Source organism: Carlito syrichta, unplaced genomic scaffold (assembly GCF_000164805.1).
Source record: "Carlito syrichta isolate Samal-C Ts95f unplaced genomic scaffold, Tarsius_syrichta-2.0.1 Scaffold301804, whole genome shotgun sequence".
Classification (NCBI taxonomy): domain Eukaryota; kingdom Metazoa; phylum Chordata; class Mammalia; order Primates; family Tarsiidae; genus Carlito; species Carlito syrichta.
This window is the reverse complement of record NW_007245900.1, coordinates 206,215-225,025: the sequence shown is the minus strand read 5'-3', so window position 1 is coordinate 225,025 and position 18,811 is coordinate 206,215. Positions and strand designations below refer to the sequence as shown.

General features: G+C 47.6%; 1 protein-coding gene across 1 annotated transcript in view; it reads left to right on the top strand.

The window, feature by feature from the left end:
* Positions 1 to 18,811, top strand: part of GRIP1 (glutamate receptor interacting protein 1) — a 388,420-nt gene that overhangs the window by 246,643 nt on the left and 122,966 nt on the right. Inside the window, exons 4-6 of the mRNA XM_008055267.2 lie at positions 2,161 to 2,306; positions 11,383 to 11,466; positions 16,225 to 16,300. Coding sequence (XP_008053458.1) covers positions 2,161 to 2,306; positions 11,383 to 11,466; positions 16,225 to 16,300 — 306 coding nt within the window. The remainder of the gene's footprint in view (positions 1 to 2,160; positions 2,307 to 11,382; positions 11,467 to 16,224; positions 16,301 to 18,811) is intronic.

The following is an 18,811-nucleotide window of genomic DNA, read 5'->3' as shown; positions in this document are numbered from 1 at the left end:
CAGCACAGCCTGGCACCGCGGGCACATTTCCAAATCCACTTCTCCAGACTGCCCATGTTTGCTCCTGGCTGTGCTGGTCACCCAGAGGGTCCTGTGTCACCTCAGGAGCTGCCAGGCTGGATTTTAATTCCAAAACGCCTGTAGGGACCTCGTCCCAGAGTTGCCGCCGCTGAACTGCAGTTGCTGCGGCAGAAAGGAGACTCCCCGATCCCCAAGCATGAGACTGGCCCCTCTTTTGGGGGGAGCCGTGGGGGACGGCGGTCCGCCTCACGGTGGGGGAGGAGGGACTCACCTCCAAGCTTCTGAGTCCAAGCTGTTTGTCCCACATCTCTGCGTTTCTGCTTGCAGGGTTTACAAGACGCGAGGCTTCCAGGGGAGGCCTGACCTCCCTTTAGTCCGCGAACTATAAACTGTCCTAGTCACTGTGAAGGTGATGTCCCGGGTGGGCTCAGCCCAGGCACGGGGTGGGTGGGTGAGCTGCTTCAGGTATGGGACAGGGTGGGCTCACTGCAGGCACACTCACCCTTTACCTCGCAAGGAGAGGACGGGTTGTCGGGTGAAAAGTGAGGTTTACTTGCCTCTAGTCCTGGCCACCAGTTTCTCATCCACATCATCCCAGGTGGAGTTTTAGAGCTCTGGCCTCGCAAAGTGTCACCTGGAGTGGTGACTCCTGTGACTGCATTGGATGGACAGTGTTGGCCTGAGTGAGCCGTGTCCAGTCCTGCTTGTAACTGAGCACCGGGCCTCGGCCGTTTTTCTGGCTCTTAGGGACATCTCTCCTGCCCAAGCCTCCTTGGGTGTAATAACAGTGGGCTGACCCCTGGTTCTGCCCAGAGCATCAGCTGTCCCCAGAGCTGCTTCGAGTCTCCCCTTGAAGCAAGTGTGGGTGGGGCAAGCAGCGTTGCTGGCGTGTTCACGCTGTAACTAGAAGTAGCTGTGTGCCAGGGATGTTGGGGTTCGAATATCGCCAAGCACAGGCCACTGCTTTGTTAAATGCTGTGTCTCCACGTGGCTTTTTGAGCTATGGCTGCCATGTTTTCTTAGCTTTGGCCCCCTCCCCTACCTTGAGGAGGTGAATCTCCTATCTTTCTGTCTCTCTCTCTCATTTACTTTCTAAATAAACTGCTTGGAAACTTTAAAAAAAATCAGCAAGCATGCATGGTATGAGACGCTGCCCGCCGCCTTTGCAGGTAGCAAAACTAAGTAATTAAGAATAGATAAGATCCCAGCCCAGGAGGGGCTTGTGATCTCTCTGTGAAGACAAGGTATCGAAACCTGAATGTTGGGGACAGCAAGGACACTATGGGCTAGTAAACAACGCCCACACTGGGTTGATCACAGGGCACACGGCTGTGTCCCCCGAGCACCCATGGACCCAGGGTGAGAGCGGTGCATACCTGTGGGCTGAGCGGGTTGGGAAGGTTCTAGAAGAGGGAATGGCTAGACTGGGCACCCGTCACATCACTGCCCTTGCTGCTTCTGTGATGGGTGGCAGGGTCCCTGAAGGTCCTCATGAGTGATGCGAGTCTGAACTCCTTGCTGTCTGCCCTGGTCTAGAGGCAGGGCTTGGCTGCAGGCCCCAGAGCAGCCAATGGTCTGCATGGTAGGATGGAGGGACGGGGATGTCAGCGAAACCCAGAGCGTGATGGTGTCCTAGTTTCTTCTTCCCTGGCCCTCTGTGTGTCAGTCCTGCTCCAGCCACACATCGCAAAGAAGCTGCCCTTTTCCTGAGGGCTGGAAACCCCGGCGATGCTCTCGAAGGCTGAGACACATGTGAAGGCAGGCAGCACCAACAAGCAGGGCAAGAAGACCCGCATGTCCGGGCCTGGGTCCCACCCCAGAGAGCTACCCTTTGAGGGCAGAACAGCTTTAACAAAGGAGGGTTCTCTTGTGTTATCACGCTCTGGAAAATAAAAGAGGAAAAAGATCAGAAGCAAATGGGAGCTGGCGGCAGACCAGGGCAGGATTTCCAGGGCCACACCAGCAGCGTGGGGGAGGGGTCCATGCTTGTCACAGGGTCAGGGGCACTGACACTCTCAGGGGCTCTCTTCCCGGGCAGGGACTCTGCTGTGTGGCCTCCCAGACTTGCCTGGGGCTCCCGGGAAGGGAGGTGGGCACGCAGCCAGACAGCCCCCTGAAGCCCCAGGGCCTGTCTTGCAGGAGTGACCAGCTGGACGTGGGCGACTACATCAAGGCAGTGAACGGCATCAACCTAGCCAAGTTCCGCCACGACGAGATCATCAGCCTGCTGAAGAACGTCGGAGAGCGGGTGGTGCTGGAGGTGGAGTACGAGCTGCCGCCCGTCTGTGAGTACCAGAGCCTCCACCCTGGCGCGCTCCCAGGCTCGGGTCGCCTGGGACAGCGGGGGCCGAGCCCCGAGCACACTGGGGGTTTCCTTCACATCCAGACTATGGGGGGGCTTGACTGATAAATCAGGCACAGCAAGAGAGCAACAATAACTCATTTTGAAAATCTACCCCAGCGTGGTGGCTCACGCCTGTAATCCCAGCATTTTGGGAGGCCAAGGCGGGAGGATTGCTTGGGCTCAGGAGTTGGAGACCACCCTGGGCAACATAGTGACACCTGGTCTCTACAAAACTGAAAAAACATATTAAAAAGTAGCCATGGCCGGGCTCGGTGGCTCAGCCTGTCATCCCAGCACTTTGGGAGGCTGAGGCAAGTGGATTGCCTGAGCCCACGGGTTTGAGACCCCCGGACAACTTGGTGAAACCTTGTCTCTACAATAAATAAAAAATTAACCGGGCGTAGTAGCGCATACTTGTAGTTCCAGCTACTTGGAAGGCTGAGGCAAAAGGATCACTGGAGCCCAGCAGGTCGAGGCTGCAGTGGCTGGGAGCATGCCACTGCACTCCAATCTGGGCTACAGAATGAGACTCCAACTCAAAAAAAATAAGTAGACAAGCATGGTGGTGCATGCCTGTACTCCTAGCTGCTCGAGAGGCTGAGGCGGGAAGATCTCCCGCGCCCAGGAGGTTGAGACTATGGTTAGCCATGATCGTGCGACTGTACTCCAGCCTGGGTGACAGAGTGAGACCCTGACTCAAAAAATACATACATACACACATCCCTAAAATAGAACAATTATAAGAACGTGCCAACATCACAACTCTTGCACTTTGGGGCCATTATGAGGTCAAATAAGGGTCCCTTGACCACAGCACGGCAAGACCGCAACAGCCAATTCAGTTGTTCCGAAGACAGTTCCAAAGTGGCCAGGGCAGGCCGTGTAGACAATGTGGGTATGCCCAACATGGGTGACTCCTGTCCCGGGCAGGATGGAGCAGATGGCATGAGAGTCCATCACGCTGCTCCTCACGGCAGGAGAGTGAACACTTATGAAGGCTCGTTTCTAGAATGTTCCACTTACTATGTTCAGCCTGCAGCTGACCGCTGGTAGCTGAATCTGCTGAGGACTGCTGTCATCTTCCCCGCCCAGAACAGTGGAACCCCCTCTTTCCCACAGCCACCGGCAACTTAACCGTTCCCTTTTGCCAGCAGTGTCTCGTGACAGGAATGCCAGAGCAAGCTTCTTGACATTTAAGAATCGTTTGCATTGAGAAACATGGTACCTCCTCAGGGAGAATTCAAAAGCACGCAGGTGGGCCGGGCTCAGTGGCTCAGCCTGATATCCCAGCACTTTGGGAGGCCGAGGCGAGGGGATGGCCTGAGCCTGTGGGTTCGAGACCCACCCAGGCAACTTGGTAAGACCTCATCTCTACCATAAATCAAAAATTGGCTGGGCATGGTAGTGCGCGCCTGTAGTTCCAGCTCCTTGGAAGACTGAGGCAGAAGGATCGCCGGAGCCCAGCGGGTTGACGCTGGGAGGCCGTGAGTGTGCCACTGCACTCCAGCCTGGGTGACAGGGTGAGACTCCAACTCAAAAAATAAAAAAAGTGTGCAGGTGACCGTGAGGTCACATAGAGCCGGTGTTCTGTGAAGGGGTCTGCACACACTGGCTTTGCCGCTCTGCTGTTTCCATCAGCCGTCGGGACACATCCAGGTCATGGGTACTTGGCACCCCTGTGCAGGCTGGAACTTAGCGACTGGCTTAGGAAAGTGAGTTCAGCATGCTTTCTAATGACTCGTGTAGGTATGTATGTCTGCAGCATGAAAGTGGCTTCAGAACACACTATTATCAAGTAACAATAGTCGGCAACATGTGTTGATTTCTTACCAAATGTCCGGTCTCGTAAAGGACTTGACTTGCATTGAGTTATTTAATCATCACCGTGAGAAGAATCAGCATAGCTCAGACAAACTTTAGTGTCAGATAGCCAGGTTCATATCCCAGCTCCGCCTTCTACTGGCCTCATGCCTTTCAGAAAGTCACTTAACCTCTCTGGGTCTCAGTTCTCACACCTGAGAAATGGGATTCATATTAGTTCCTACTCATTGATTAGTTACGAGTATTAACTGAGTATTCGTACAACATTTGGAATGGTGCCGGCTCTCTAAAAGGTTTTGATCAGTAAGGAATCCATCAGCACTGCAAGGTGGGCATGATTACCACAAGTTTTCTCATTTTACAGAGACTTGAGCTAAGTGTCTTCCCCAGATTAGTGGCTGCAAAGTCAGCATGTGAACCCGGGCTGCCTGGCTCTGGAGCGCTCGTGCATGGTCGTGGGGGTGCGGGTGCAGGGCTCTGCCCTCCTCCAGCCGAGCTGTCCCAGCACCCTCTCCTACTGTTGGTTGTTGACATGGGTGTGCCCCAGGGATGCGCTGTGCTCCTCCCTGCCAGTGAGAGCACCTAGACTGAGTGTGAAGAGTTGGTAGAATCCATCTGTTCGTCATGGCCTTGCTGAGCACTTCTGTGTTCCAGCCACCACTGTGGACCAGAAGTTTGAAGGTGCGGAGTTCACCTTCTCGCAGGAGAAGGCAGATAAAGTAAAAGTATATCAATAAGTGAATTGTATGGCAGGGGTCACGAATGCAGGGCAAAGGGAGGCAGAATGAGGAGACGGCTAGGGATGCCGGGGCTGGGGTGGGATTGCGATTTTAAACCAAGGGCAGGGTTAGGACAACTTCATGAGAAGGGAGTACCGGCCAGCAAATTGGAGGAGGCAAGGCAGTTGGCCGTACAGGTTTCTGGGGGAAGAGAGTTCCAGGAAGAAGGAACAGCCAGTGCTGAGACCAAAAGGCAGGTATGTACCTGGGGTTGTTCCATAAACACATGGAAGTGGGACCGTAGCAGAATGAACCAGAAGAGGTTTCAGAGACGAGGTCAGAAATGAAAGAGGGTGGAATGTCCTTGTAGGCCGGCGGGGGAATCCTTCAGTTTTGCTCTGAAAGACACAGGAGGCAGCTGAATGATCTGGAGCAGAGGAGCCTCCAAGACTGGTGTTCTTGGAGGTTCTCTGGCTACCGTGTTGAGTGTAGACTGCAGAGGCTACTGCAGTGGTCCAAGCAAGATGGCAATGGAGGCCGTGAAAGCAGTCAGATTCTGGATCTGTTTTGAAGGCAGCACCAACGGGATTTCCTCGTGGACTTGCCGTGGCTTGTGCTGTCCAGGATGCACCCAAGAATTTGAGCCTGAGCGACTGGAAGGATGGAGCATCCGTCCACATGGGTGGGTAAGAGCATGGGTAGAGCTGATTGGTGGGGTAAGATCAGAAGCTCGTTGTCTGAAATGCCACCTCGGCGGTGCCTGTGGCCTGTGAGAGGAAATGTCGGGAGCTGCAGTTGTGGTCTGGAGTTTGGGAGAGAGAGCTGACCTGGAAATAGGCATTGGCGAGCACTGGGCACACTGAGGGTGTCTGAAGTCTGGGGACCAGGTTGGGGCACTCAGGGCGCTGGCACGTGACCGGTCGCAAGTTCTTCCTCTTAGCAGAAAATCAGCAGCAGAAAATCTGGTAGTCAGTTCATAACAAAATCAGTTTAGGACCGTGTTCTAAAACCTCGCCACATGTTTTCATGCTCAGCAAGGGTAGGCAGTAAAATAGGCTGTGTCACTAGTTAAATGGCAGCTTTGTGACTGTGGACGTGTTATTTACGTTCTCTGAGCCTCCGGCTTCTGACCTGTAAAATGGCTGTAGCAGGAGAAGGGCTTCGGTGCTGATTCAACGCTGTCCTCAAGTCATCGTGAGATAGACCGAGATCACATACTTGGGATATTAAGATATTACTTAACATTATTATTATTATTTGAATTGGAGTCTCCCTTGCCCAGGCTGGAGTGCAGTGGCACGCTCACGGCCACCCCAGCGTCGACCCGCTGGGCTCCAGCGATCCTTCTGCCTCAGCTTTCCAAGTAGCTGGAACTGCAGACACACACTACCATGGCTGTTTTTTTATTTATTGTAGAGACGAGGTCTCGCCAAGTTGCCTGGGCTGGTCTCAAACCCGCAGGCTCAAGCAATCCTTTCGCCTCGACCTCCCCGTGCTGGGATGACGGGCTGAGCCACCGAGCCCGGCCTACTTAACGTGATTCAGTAACTAATCACGTTAGCTGTGACTACTGTTATTGCCTATTACTCTGGAAGTGCCTGGACTTTAAGAGTCGCGTCACCTGGAGTCATACTCTCAAGCCACTGCCAGGAGGGGAGAGAAGCCAGATCCCTAGAGCCAGAAACATGTTTATTCCACCAGGGAGGTGGATGTCGAAATGCCACAGCTCCTTCCTAAAAAGAACTCAGGACCACTTCCAGGGGAGGCCAGTGGTGAAGATGTGCCCATGTCCTGGGTGACTCAGTGTGGGAGGCCTCGGGGGGACTTGAAGACGGCAGAGCCCATCAAGTAGGACAAGGAACATTCTAGGCAGGGACACAGCAGGGCAGGGGGACACAAGGTCAGGGCCAGGTTCATCTACAGACTGGAGCTGCATAGAGGGAAGAATGACCGGGTCTGGGGAGGGATGAGGCCAGGCGGGGAGGGGTGAGGCCAGAGATCTAGATAGATTTAACCCAAGGAGGCCGGGCAGGGAGGAGTGAGGCCAGAGAGCCGAGAGGGGACCCAGTGAGGCCCGGGGGAGGGGGAGACCAGAAAGCTGAACAGGGACCCAGCAAGGCCAGACATGGCATGTTGATGGAGCTTGGACACAGGGCACTGGCAGGTATTGAACGCCGGGAACACCCCATCAGAGCTGAGATTTTAGGCCACACAGAGAATAGACCAGAGGCTTCAAGTCCGAAAGCTCTTAGCATTTTCCAGAAGAGAGGCAACAGCCTGAATAAATACGGTATTCTCAGAGTTAGAGGAGATGGGTGTCAGAAATGCTCGGGCACTGACACCTGTCGCGGTGTGGTGAAGACACAGCACCAGCCTCGTCCTCACTCGACAAAGCTGATGGACCAGGGCAGATGTGTTCACACACAAAGCAAGACTCTCCAGGCAGAAATCGGATAGAAGAGGTCTGTTCTCCAAGGGTGGTCTCGGCCTCTCTATTATGCTTGAAGATATTAATGTGAGCTTGGCGTCCAGAGAGTCTGAAGGGACGAAGACGCTTGCCCTTCACTACCCAAACTACTGGAGCAGAAGCAAGCGGAGGGAGCCGGCCACTGAAGGACCAGCTGCTGAGGCCACGACCAGAGGCTCGCCAGGACGGCAGTAATCTGAGACCAGACCACCCCGGAGTTCAGAGAGAACTGGAGGAAGGGTTGCGTGTGTGCCTGTGTGTGCGTGTGTATGTGTGCACACCTGGGATCTGATAGAAGAAAAATAGAAGTTTGATCTTGGGCAAGCCACTTATCTTTTCTGAGATTGGGTTTCTTTCTTTAATTTTAAATTTATAATTTTAATGTTTTTAGAGATGAGGTCTTGCTATGTTGCCTGGGCAAGTCTCGAGCTCCTGCGCTCAAGCCATCCTCCCACTTTGACCTCCCAAAGTGCTGGGATTACAGGGGTGAGCCACCATGCCTGGCCTCAGATTCTTTACAAAAGTGAAACGAGTGGTCTACAGGAGCACTACAGTTCTTTTTGACTTTAAAACCGTGATGCCTTGAGATTGTGTTTAGAGAGAACGTTACCAATGTGTGCCTTAGATATTTAGATATTAAAAGTGGGTCTAGAGTGGTGCCTTCAAAGTTTGGCCCCATAACCCCTAAAGAATTTTGAGATGTTAAATAATTGTGATCCATTTTTAGATAGTACCTACACTTCTTCAGCATCAGCTTAAAGAGTTGGAAAGGACACGACTTCTGGCATGTTGTTCATTTGATATGTCTTTAAATTCTGCTTGCGTTCAAACCTTGGAGCTACAGATTTGCCTCATTTAATTAAAAAATGCCTGCCCTGCGGTGCGCTATTAACCTGCCACTGCATTCCTGCCTGGGCGATAGAGCGAGACCCTATCTTAAAAAAAAAAAAAATAAGGCAGTCTTCACTGTTAATCCATCAGCTAACTGAGACTAGCTTTCTACCTAAAGGAGTCATTTTTAAACTCAAATAAATGTGTGAAAGCACGTCCCTGGGACAGGCTTCTTACTTCTCAACTCAAAACAGACACGGTAGTGGTGTGTTGATGATGGTGGTGGTGGTGCCGGTGGCAGCGATGGTGGACGTAATGATGGTGGCGAAGATGGTGGTGATGGTGGTGACGGTGACGGTGGTGATAGTGATGGTGCTGGTGACGGTGATGAGGGAGAGAGAGTGCACCAGTCCCAGCCTCCTCCGTGTGCCTCCTTCTTGGCTTCCTCCTGAAGGAGCAGCAGCTGCCCCTTGAAGCTCTTCTGCGGCAATGTCAGAGGGAACCGAAGACAGGCCCAGCCAGCCAGCGATGCGCATTTCCAGCTCTGCTGCATCTCTTTTTTTTTTTTTTGAGTTGGAGTCTCACTCTGTCGCCCAGACTGGCAGCCTTGACTTGCTGGGCTCCGGCGACCCTTCCGCCTCATCCTTCCAAGTAGCCGGAACTACAGGCGTGCACTACCACACCCGGCTCATTTTTTTGATTTGTTGTAGAGATGAGGTCTCACCAAGTTGCCCAGGCGGGCCTCAAACCCGCGGGCCCAGGCAATCCCCTCCCCTCAGCCTCCCAAAGCGCGGGATGACAGGCTGAGCCACCGAGCCGGCCTGCTGCATCTCTCAACCTCCCACGGGATGTCAGCTGGGCAAGTCACCTGGGCACGGGCAGCATGTAGAGTAGGGAGGGCTCACAGCGCCCCTCCTCCCACCAGGCGTGAGTGGGAGGGCAGGTGAGGAGGACATCCTCTTGAAGGATCTAAGCCACCGGGGCAAAGTAACTGCGGAAGTAAATGCATATTCACGTCTAGAAACAAAGGACAGCAGCACAGCTCAGACACTGAGGAGAGAATGTCTTGCCCTGTGAAATTGTTTTCTCCCATGCCCTTGATCCTCCGGGTGAGTTTTTACTAGATCTTTGTGTGTACACAACTCACATGGGAAGTAGTGAGTACAATGTATATGGCGGCACAGGGTGGCCGGTGCTGAGCATGAAAACCCAGCCACCCACAGCCAGCCAAGCAAGTGACAACTAGAAAGACCAGTGTATCTCATGATATTGAAATGCAGTCAACGCTCACATCATCTTGGTAAGTGATAGAGAGCAACAGGGGCATAATCTGAAGCTGCAAAGAATCCAAAATCTTTATATCGACTTTCAGTTTCGATTGCGAGATTTAGTAGTCGGCTAGATTGAGCTAAAGTGAAATTAAAATGGCAGACTTTGCAATCCTGTGACAGACGTCAGCCAACAATGACAGGTGGCCCAGAATGAGAATTGGCTGTATATAATCTGAAGTTAATTTAATGATTCAACAAAATAATATTTGTAAACCGCTTTGCAGAGTTCTGGACACACAGGATATGCTCATTAATTATTTCTCTCCATCCTCTCCTCTCCTCGCTTACCAAAAGAACACAAAAGATCGTATTTCTAATCAATTTCTTCAAGTGGCTTGTGGGGTCATGGAAATAAGAGAAGATTTGGTATGAACCAATTTTTTTTCATTTAATTAAAACTGTATCTCACCACTTTTAGCTGTTTGCGTGCACTGTTTCTAGTTGATTAGAATAAGCTGAAATTCCCCTGGTAGCAAGAATATGACATTTAATTAAATCAGCAGTATACCAAAACATTTGTTCAGCTGTAGGTTTATGTTGTTTTCCAGCAGATTCAAATTTTTATTGGACTTCATGTCCCAGCCGAATAGTGTGCCGTTTTATGAATTTAAATGTGTACTTTTCATAATCATATCTGTTCCCTTGAGGATTCAGAATATCTGATCATTAAAAATAATCATAATTAATGACTAGTTAAAACTACTTGCTAGTTCTATAAATGGCAAGAGACGTTTTTCTAAAAGACCCCTTTAAATTCTGCCTATAAATAGGTTGCTTGTTGATAGTTTTATATAATAAGCCCTTCAGGATCTGGTAACAATGTAAAAAATGTGTTATGACAATGGACACAGCATTCGATAATTCGATACCAATGTACAAATTCAAAATAAGGATCTCAAACTGTCTACTTCTATACATCATTGCAGGTTTTTCTGTCTTCATGAATAAAAGCATCTCTGTAATCATAATGATAAAATATCAATTTGTGGAAATGTTTTCTTCAATGCAGAAATGGTATACAATTCAACCAGAATCACTCACAGGTTCTCCAAAGGAATCTTACAGACTATTGTAGTGACTACACCTTCCCACACCTCATAACCTCACATGTGCAGTTTCTTTTGTGAAATCATAGCAATAATCAGGCAACCACGACAGAAGAATGATGTATCAAGTAAAATTAAGTTACTCTTAATTTTCTTAGTTTGCAGTAATATTCTGAATGTACCTTGACTTTCATTTGCCCTCCAAGTTTCATGGGGATTGCTGATGTCTTTGTTTAATCTCTACGTTTCCCATATGTTTCTGTGTCAGAACATCTATTAGCATCAGCCTAATTATTGGTAGCAATCTGAGAACAATACTTTGTGTGCCAGCTGCAAAAATAAAAATAAATAAGTCATCTTATGTAATTTTTTTTACAAAAATCACATTGGTTTTTCATTTTGCCAAGGAAGAATAATCCTAAATATTTTCTGTAAAACAGAAAAAGTAATTCTACTTATCCAATAAACACTATCTCTCTGGTCATGTGCAGTTTAAATAAACAGCATACATTCTTCACCTTCTCTCTAGAAACTGGCTATACAGAAGGAAAAAAGCTGAGCCATGATTTACTTCCAGGTGGACCTACATGTGTCACTCATGCAGATGACTGTCTGATGGTATTTGTTATGCCGTTACAATGAGTTTTTTCTAATGTTTTCTTTGAAAGGAGATTGTTGCTTTCTTGTTACTCAGAACAAACTACTTGCAACAAGGACCTGCAGTGTTTTAGGCCACACTGAAAAATTTCGTAGTGTTGTTGTGACTTAAAACTTGTGTTTCCTTCTCTCTCTCCCGTATCAGCTGTACAAGGATCGAGCGTTATTTTCCGGACAGTGGAGGTCACGTTGCATAAAGAAGGCAACACCTTTGGTTTTGTCATACGAGGTAGGTGTGGTTAGAAGATACAAACCGTCAGAGACTCTTGGATGATTTTTCTGTGAGATATTAGGAGTGAGCGAGAAAGGCGTGCTCAAGAAATCGATGTCTCCACGGTGTAAAGCCACCTGTTAATATTTGCACCGACTCTTCTTTAAATAAATAAAACTGTGAATGGGAATTAAGCAGAATCCGGCTGACGAATAACACTGTTTGTTCAGTAGCACAGAGCAGGAAACTGTCGGTAAACCTCATCAGTGCAGGTGTCCGACTGACCTGTCACTTTACAACACGGCGTTTGACTTTTTATACTTTTCCCTTTTCTACTTTTCTGTATCATTGAATCAAACATTTTGATGAGAATGACTTGATTTGATTTAATGTATGAGGATTTAGCAACTTCGTGTAAGAATAAATTTCTCCCGAGATACATTTTGTAACCACAGCCTTCTAAAATTGGATTGAAGATCATCTAATCTCTTGGGCGCCTGTGTGCTTCAGCTCAGCTCCTCATAGGACAGTGTGACACTGAGAATAAAGAGCTCCGGCGACTCCAACTCGTCTGTTGAGCCATGAATTCAGAGGTGGAATTCTAACTTTTATTGTTTTGTTTTTCTTGTTAACAACTTTATCCCCTAAAGGCGGTGCCTGCATTAGTGACTCTCAACCCCTGTATGACAGTGAGCGTCAGTGGGAACCTGGATAAGCGTCAGACATGTTTTAAAAGTTTGCATTCATTTCTTGATGTTTTTGTTTTCATCTTTAACATGTTGTGCTTCGCCAAAATTCTATCAAAATTATGAAAACTAAAGTGTTAAAATGAAACTTCTTAAACACACATGCGCCAAAGAGTAAAAAACAGATGTGCATCCTGCTGCAGGCCCGGCTTACATGGCTGAGCTTTACACATCAGGTTTCACTCCGTCAGTCATGCGGCACACCAATCAATTGCACGTTTATTAAGCTCATGTCAGCATGTCAGCGGAGGGACAGTGCTTTGGGGTCATAAGACAAGACCTCGTCTACAGGAAATGGTAGTCCAGTGAATTCAAGACGTGAGTTGATCAAGTGCTTGAGGGAGAAATGAGAGGGCAGGGCTGGGCACTCGCAGAGCACTTTGGACTAGCAGTTATTACATTTTTCAGGCGGAGCTGCTGACCCCAAGGTCATGGCCCTAACCGGTCCCAAATTTCTGATTAAAGTAACTAGGTGAATATAATGCAAAGTCACTGTACAAGCAATTTGAGGTTGAAGGGTGGTATAAACAAATCTGTTTTTGCAATATACGTAGAAAAAGAAGGTTTCTTGAATCATGTGCATACAAGCCTAATTATTAAAAATCTGTAGCAAAAACTTGCTGCTACAGATACTCATCACTAGTTACTGTATGGTTAATCAATAACAAATCAAATTGCTAATGAAAGAGCTTAAACCAATAGTAATTTATCACTAAGGAATAAAAGAATAGATGCAATTGAAATTCACAACTGCCTCAAGACCACGAATCATGTAATGTGAACAAAACACCCTTTCCACAATTTGCAGGAATTCCAAATATCTGTGTGCATGTCCAGGAGTTTTATATGAGCCTAGAATCCTGCCTGGTGTATGGGAGGCACTTAATAAATGAAAGAATGAATGAGTGACTGAATGTCGCTTAGATCTGTGTGGGCATCAGATATCTTTATATTATACTGATTTTAAAAACCTTAGTTATAACTAACCAATTTTAGTCTATAAGCACCAGACTTTTCTAGGCGTTCACAACTCCCTTAATACATTAATTGAACAAAAAAGATTTTGGAATTTCGCATGACTTCTCCATGAGAATCAAATACAAGATGTATATGCTTAGGTCAGTTTGCGGCCCAGTTGAAGGCCTTTCCCGGTTCACAAGGTGGTCACCAGCCATCCCTTGAGATCACTAGCTAATTGCAATGGGTAAGCATGGGCATGGCAGAGAAGACGTGGTGGCCTAGCTGGGATGTGAGCTAAACCTAGATCAACAGACGATACAGACAGCAACATTCAGGAACCAGGGAGCCAGGGCAGAGGGGACACATCCATTCAGTACCAGCTGGAACTTGGAACACGTAGCTTTAGGTGGGTGAATGGAATTATGTTTTTAATGCCACATGTCACGGGTTCTGAAACCTTTCTTCCCCAAACAACAGCACCCACAGAACGAAAGACGATGTTTTGGCCTAAACCCAGGAGAGTTAAACTTCAGTTATTTTCTTACCACAAAACCAAAGGGGATAGGATGGGCTGACAGGAAAAGCATTTAGCCACTAAGTTGCTTTTCCCTCGGACAAGGAAACCTGCCCTGTCTGGTCATCTTCAACAGTAAAACTGCAGGCAGATCACCTCATTGAACACACGCTGCCTGGTATTCAGATTTGGTCTGACTGTGGCCCTGGCATGAATATTTTCAGGACACATTACGGGGATAATCACGGGCAGTCAGCATTGAGGATGTCACTGGTCTCTGAGTGTTCTGCTTTGCTGTTCCAAACTCCTAGAACCAAAGTGAGTTGGACAGGAAACTTGGTTCATTACAAATAATGATAAAATGCCACATACCAAGAAATGTAGAACAATCTCTCACTTTAACATACAGCCAGTGTTACATATTTAAATTTGAGCCAAAATTACGGAAAGGTTTCTTGCTGCCGTTGGCCCCAACCTTTTCCAAATCAGTGCCTCTTTAGGGAAAGGCATACCTGTCTTTTATGGTCACTTGCAAAAGAGAAATTACATATGAGTATTTACATTGATAGGGGTGAGCATTTGATATAACTTATGGTCATGACTTTCATTTTAAATTTCTTCTCTGAGAATGTAGTGTATTTGCAATTTTAAGTAAAGGAGAATTTTTAAAGAAACCATCAGACTGATCGAAACAATAAAACACTGAATTGGAGCTTTTACCAATCAGCCAGTCTGAATAAGTCCCTTGTAATAGAGTTGATTACCAAGGAAGCACTTGCCTTCATCAGAAACCACGAATGCCTCTTCATTTTTCTCGTAGATTATTTAAGTTAAGCCTCTCTACCTGTGCTGAGTTTTGAGACATGTCTGTCTTTTCCGCCAGGCAAACATTAACGAAGTAATAATTACTGATAACATTCAATATTTATCAGATATTGGCCAACTAGAAAGCACCCAGAAGGGTGGCCAGGATGTTGGTGCACAGGAAATCAGGTCACATGAAGGAGGGTTAAGGAAACAGAAATGTATCCAGCCTTGGGAAGATAGGACTTAGCAGGTGTATAATCTGTTTGCAACTTTTAGAAAAAACATTTCTGTCAAAGAGAGCAGATGTTTTTGTGTTACTGTTACAGCTGATGGAATAAGGACCAGTGGATGGAAGGTGAAGGACAATAGATATCAGTTAAATATTAGGAATAATTGTCAAACACCCTAGTGTCCAAATGTGGAGCAAATGGCCTCAAGCCTAGTCAGAAGGCCACTACTGGTGGGTCTCATGCAGAGGCTGGGGGAGCACAGAAAAAGGAAGCTATGCACTGGGGTCTTGCATTAAAGATAGAATTGACAATGAATGACCTTCCATCTTGAAGCATCTGTGTTTTTGAGCCTGGCTACGTTGCCTAGGCTCATCTGTGTTCTAAGAATTCTTGTGGAGAATATTTTCTTAGAGAACATTAAGAACCTCAATGAAGGATTGCACTTGGCTTGACTCAGCCTGCCAAATTTGCCCCCACTTTTTTGAAGAGCCCAGTTTTGGTTTTTTTTTGAGTTGGAGTCTCACTCTGTCGCCCAGACTGGAGTGCAGTGGCCACTCCCGGCCACCGCAGCCTTGCCTGCTGGGCTTCGGCGATCCTTCCGCCTCAGCCTTCCAAGTAGCTGGAATTACAGGCATGCGCTACCATGCCTGGCTGATTTTTTTATTTATTGTAGAGATGAGGTCTCGCTGCCCAGGCGGGTCTCGAACCTGTGGGCTCAGGCAATCCACTCACCTCAGCCTCCCAGAGGCGCGGGATTACAGGCTGAGCCACCAAGCCCGGCTAGAGCCCAGTTTTAAGGGGGGACAATTGGTCACTTAAATTTTTTCCTTTTCTTTTTGTCTTTTTTGAGTTTGGGTCTCACTCTGTCTCTCAAGCTGGAGTGCAGTGACACAATCACGGTTCACGGCAACCTTGATCTTTTGAGCTCAGGCAATCCTTCCTGGTGGGACTCAGGCACGCACCACCATGCCCAGCTAATTTTTTAAGTTTTTCATAGAGACAAGGTCTGACTATGTTGCCCAGGCTCATCTCAAACTCCTGGGCTCAAGCCAGTGCTGGGATTATAGGTATGAGGCACCATGCCTGGCCATCTTTCTTATTTTAATACTTTGAATTTTCCTTTTGCTTTTGTTTTCTCTTCCTTGATATCAGGTTGTAGACCGGACCCACCCTGTTAGCACCAGGTGTACACACCTGGGCTTTGTTGATTACTGGCAGCTGTTTGAACTGGGCCAGTGCTTGTTGTAATCAGTTGAGCCTCTTCCAGACCAGTTGTTAACTATTTTATGGATTACCCGGTTATAGCCATACATTTATTGAAAGGTAGATAAATGGTGACCTTCAAAATGTATTCTACATCAAATGAATGAAACCTTTAAGTCCACTACATGCCTCGAGGAAATTTGCCTATTTTCTTCCATACACTAAGCATGGCATTTCTCAGCTGACATTTTGTAAGTGAACTTTTTAAACGGCAACAGTGAAAGCATCTTTACGCTGTATTTCTTGTCTTTGCTAGGGGGAGCGCATGATGACAGAAATAAATCTCGTCCAGTTGTGATAACATGTGTCCGTCCCGGAGGGCCAGCTGACAGGTAAGCTTGATCTTTCTGTGTTGCTATCCAAAATAGAATAAGTCAAGCTGAGGACTTGGTCATAGACGTTGATGTAGGTTACAAGTTTCATAGTCAGAGATCGATATTAAATAAATATGTTCAAATATGAAGATGGAATTTGGGCTGTGAAATCAAAAAACGGGATTTGCCTCTGGATTCTGCACATACTACACTCTACCTTTGCCAGGGACTTAGTTCTAAGCTCCATGTCTTCCGTTGTAAATGGAGGTGATAACGCCTGCCTTGCAGGGTCATCCAGTTTTATTACAGATGGGAGGAACTTGGCAGGGGAGGCCCTTGGAGAACACAGCTGGCTCTTCTAGGGCAGATGCTTGACATGCATGCATCCTCTCCAGGTGCTAATCTCCTGACCTGGAAAGTTAGGCAGTGATGATGTTGAGATTCTCGCCATTATCAGCATCTTATTGTTACTGAAATGCCACGAGTTTGGTTGTGGTGCTGTTGCTGTTCAGAAAGTCAATCACTGTGACAAGTATTGCCAGGGAAGAAGACTTCTTATTTGGGTGATTTCAGCCAAGACAAAGGGAGACTCAGTCTCAAACCCATTTCCCTGCCCAGCTAAAGTCAGGGATTTATGTACCAGGGAAGGAATGTAGAAAACAGGAGCTAGGGAGAGGTGAGGAGGAAGAGCTGGTGAGCAGGAATTGGGGAAGGGTCTGGCATCTCATTGTCTGGGTGTGGTGATCTGGTGAGTTTCAGTTCCTTGATAATGCAGGCCTGAGGGCTGGTTTCCTGAGAAAGGAACTCAGATAAAATAAAGTAAGTTTCAAGCTTTAAGACCAGGAGAGTCAATATCTGTGTACTTAAAAACAAACAAGCAAAAAAATCCCAAAACTGTAATCATTAGTTCTATGGGGGAAGTTGGGCTGGTTTCTTTTCTTCTTCTTCTTTTTTTTTTTTTTTTTTTTTTTTTTTTTTTTAGTTGGGGTCTTACTCTGTTGCCCAGGCTAGAGTACAGTGGCATGATCATGACTCACTGCAACCTCAACCTCCTGGGCTCAGGCAATCCTTCTGCCACAGCCTCCCAAGTAGCTGAGACTACAGGTGTATGCCACCATGCCTGGCTAATTTTTTGTTTGTATTTTTTGTAGAGACGAAGTTTTACTATGTTGCCCAGGCTGGTCTTGAACTCCTGGCTCAAGTGATTCTCTTGCTTCAGCCTGCCAAAGTGCTGAGATTACAAGTGTAAACCACTGTACCTGACCGGATCAATCTCATTATCATCGTTAGTGATGCATTTTGATGGGAACCACATAGTATGGAAGTGACTTTTAGTAAAATGGAAGGAATTTGGTCAGTCTTTAGAGTTTTTTCTGTCTTGCTAATTTGCACATGGGAAGGGCGGATGCTTTCCGTTTTCCTATCACAAGCCTTGTGGGGTCCCAAGTAAGCCCACATCCTTGGTGTCTCTGGAGATAGCCATCTCTGTTTCCCTTTCCCACAGCAAAAGTCAGCTTTGTGACGATGGGGCACAACTGCTGACATCAGATGTGGCTGACAGAAGGAGGGAGCTGCCTGATGACTCCCGTGTCTGTTTCAGGCCAGGCCCTACTTTACAGCCCTTGTTAAGGGACAGGAAGTGTAGCAATGACCACTGTTGATCAAGCACTCACTCTGTGCCAGGAACCGCTCCACATGCTTGGCAGACATTGTTTTATTTTCTCCTTCCCACCCCCTCTCCACGAGGCATTTTAGCCACGTCTGCAGATGACAGAACTGGGACCCATGTTTCAGTGACTTGCCAACAAGTAAGGGGAAGAGCTAGGGGAGGAATTCAGGCTTCCTTTCCTTCCCCACTCATACTTTCAGCTCGCTTTTAAGAAAGATGACGCTTTCCAGAAAGTAAGAAAATAGGGAACAGTGGTTCTTTGCCTGTGCTGAAGTAGACTGGCCTTTGCCAAGGGTAACGCTAAGTCAGGAGCGTTGCCTTTTTTGTTCTCACACTCCTCTCATGAATTATTCTTCCTGAAGCCACTCTGAATGTTTTCACTTCTTCCTAACATTCAAAGTCAGAGTTGACAGGAGTCAACAAAAATAGGTCACAAGCCTGAGGTGGCGTGCCCGCATGACTGAATCCATTTAGGACTCAAGGAACTCTGAGAATTTAAGATGGAACTGAGAGTCAAAATACGCAGAGTTACCTAGGTGAAAGGTGTGTGTAGAAGTGGTCATTTTTATTCTTTGCAAATCCTAACTCTCTGTTCCCGCCATTGGGCTTTCTCACCTCCATGCCCCCACTGAGGCAGGGGGTGGAACCTGGGAACCGCCCTGGCATTCCTTTCGTGGTGTCACGAACGTCCTGAGTCTGTGTCGAGTGTCTGTGGTCACGGCAGGGAAAGCAAGCAGGTGGGTGCCTCTTCCAGGGGATGTGAGACTGAGTCAACGTAACAGTTGCCAAATGGCCACCTAAATCAGTAGGGGAATTTACAGACCAGGGACTTTTCTCACTGGCAGTCTCTGTCCCGCTCG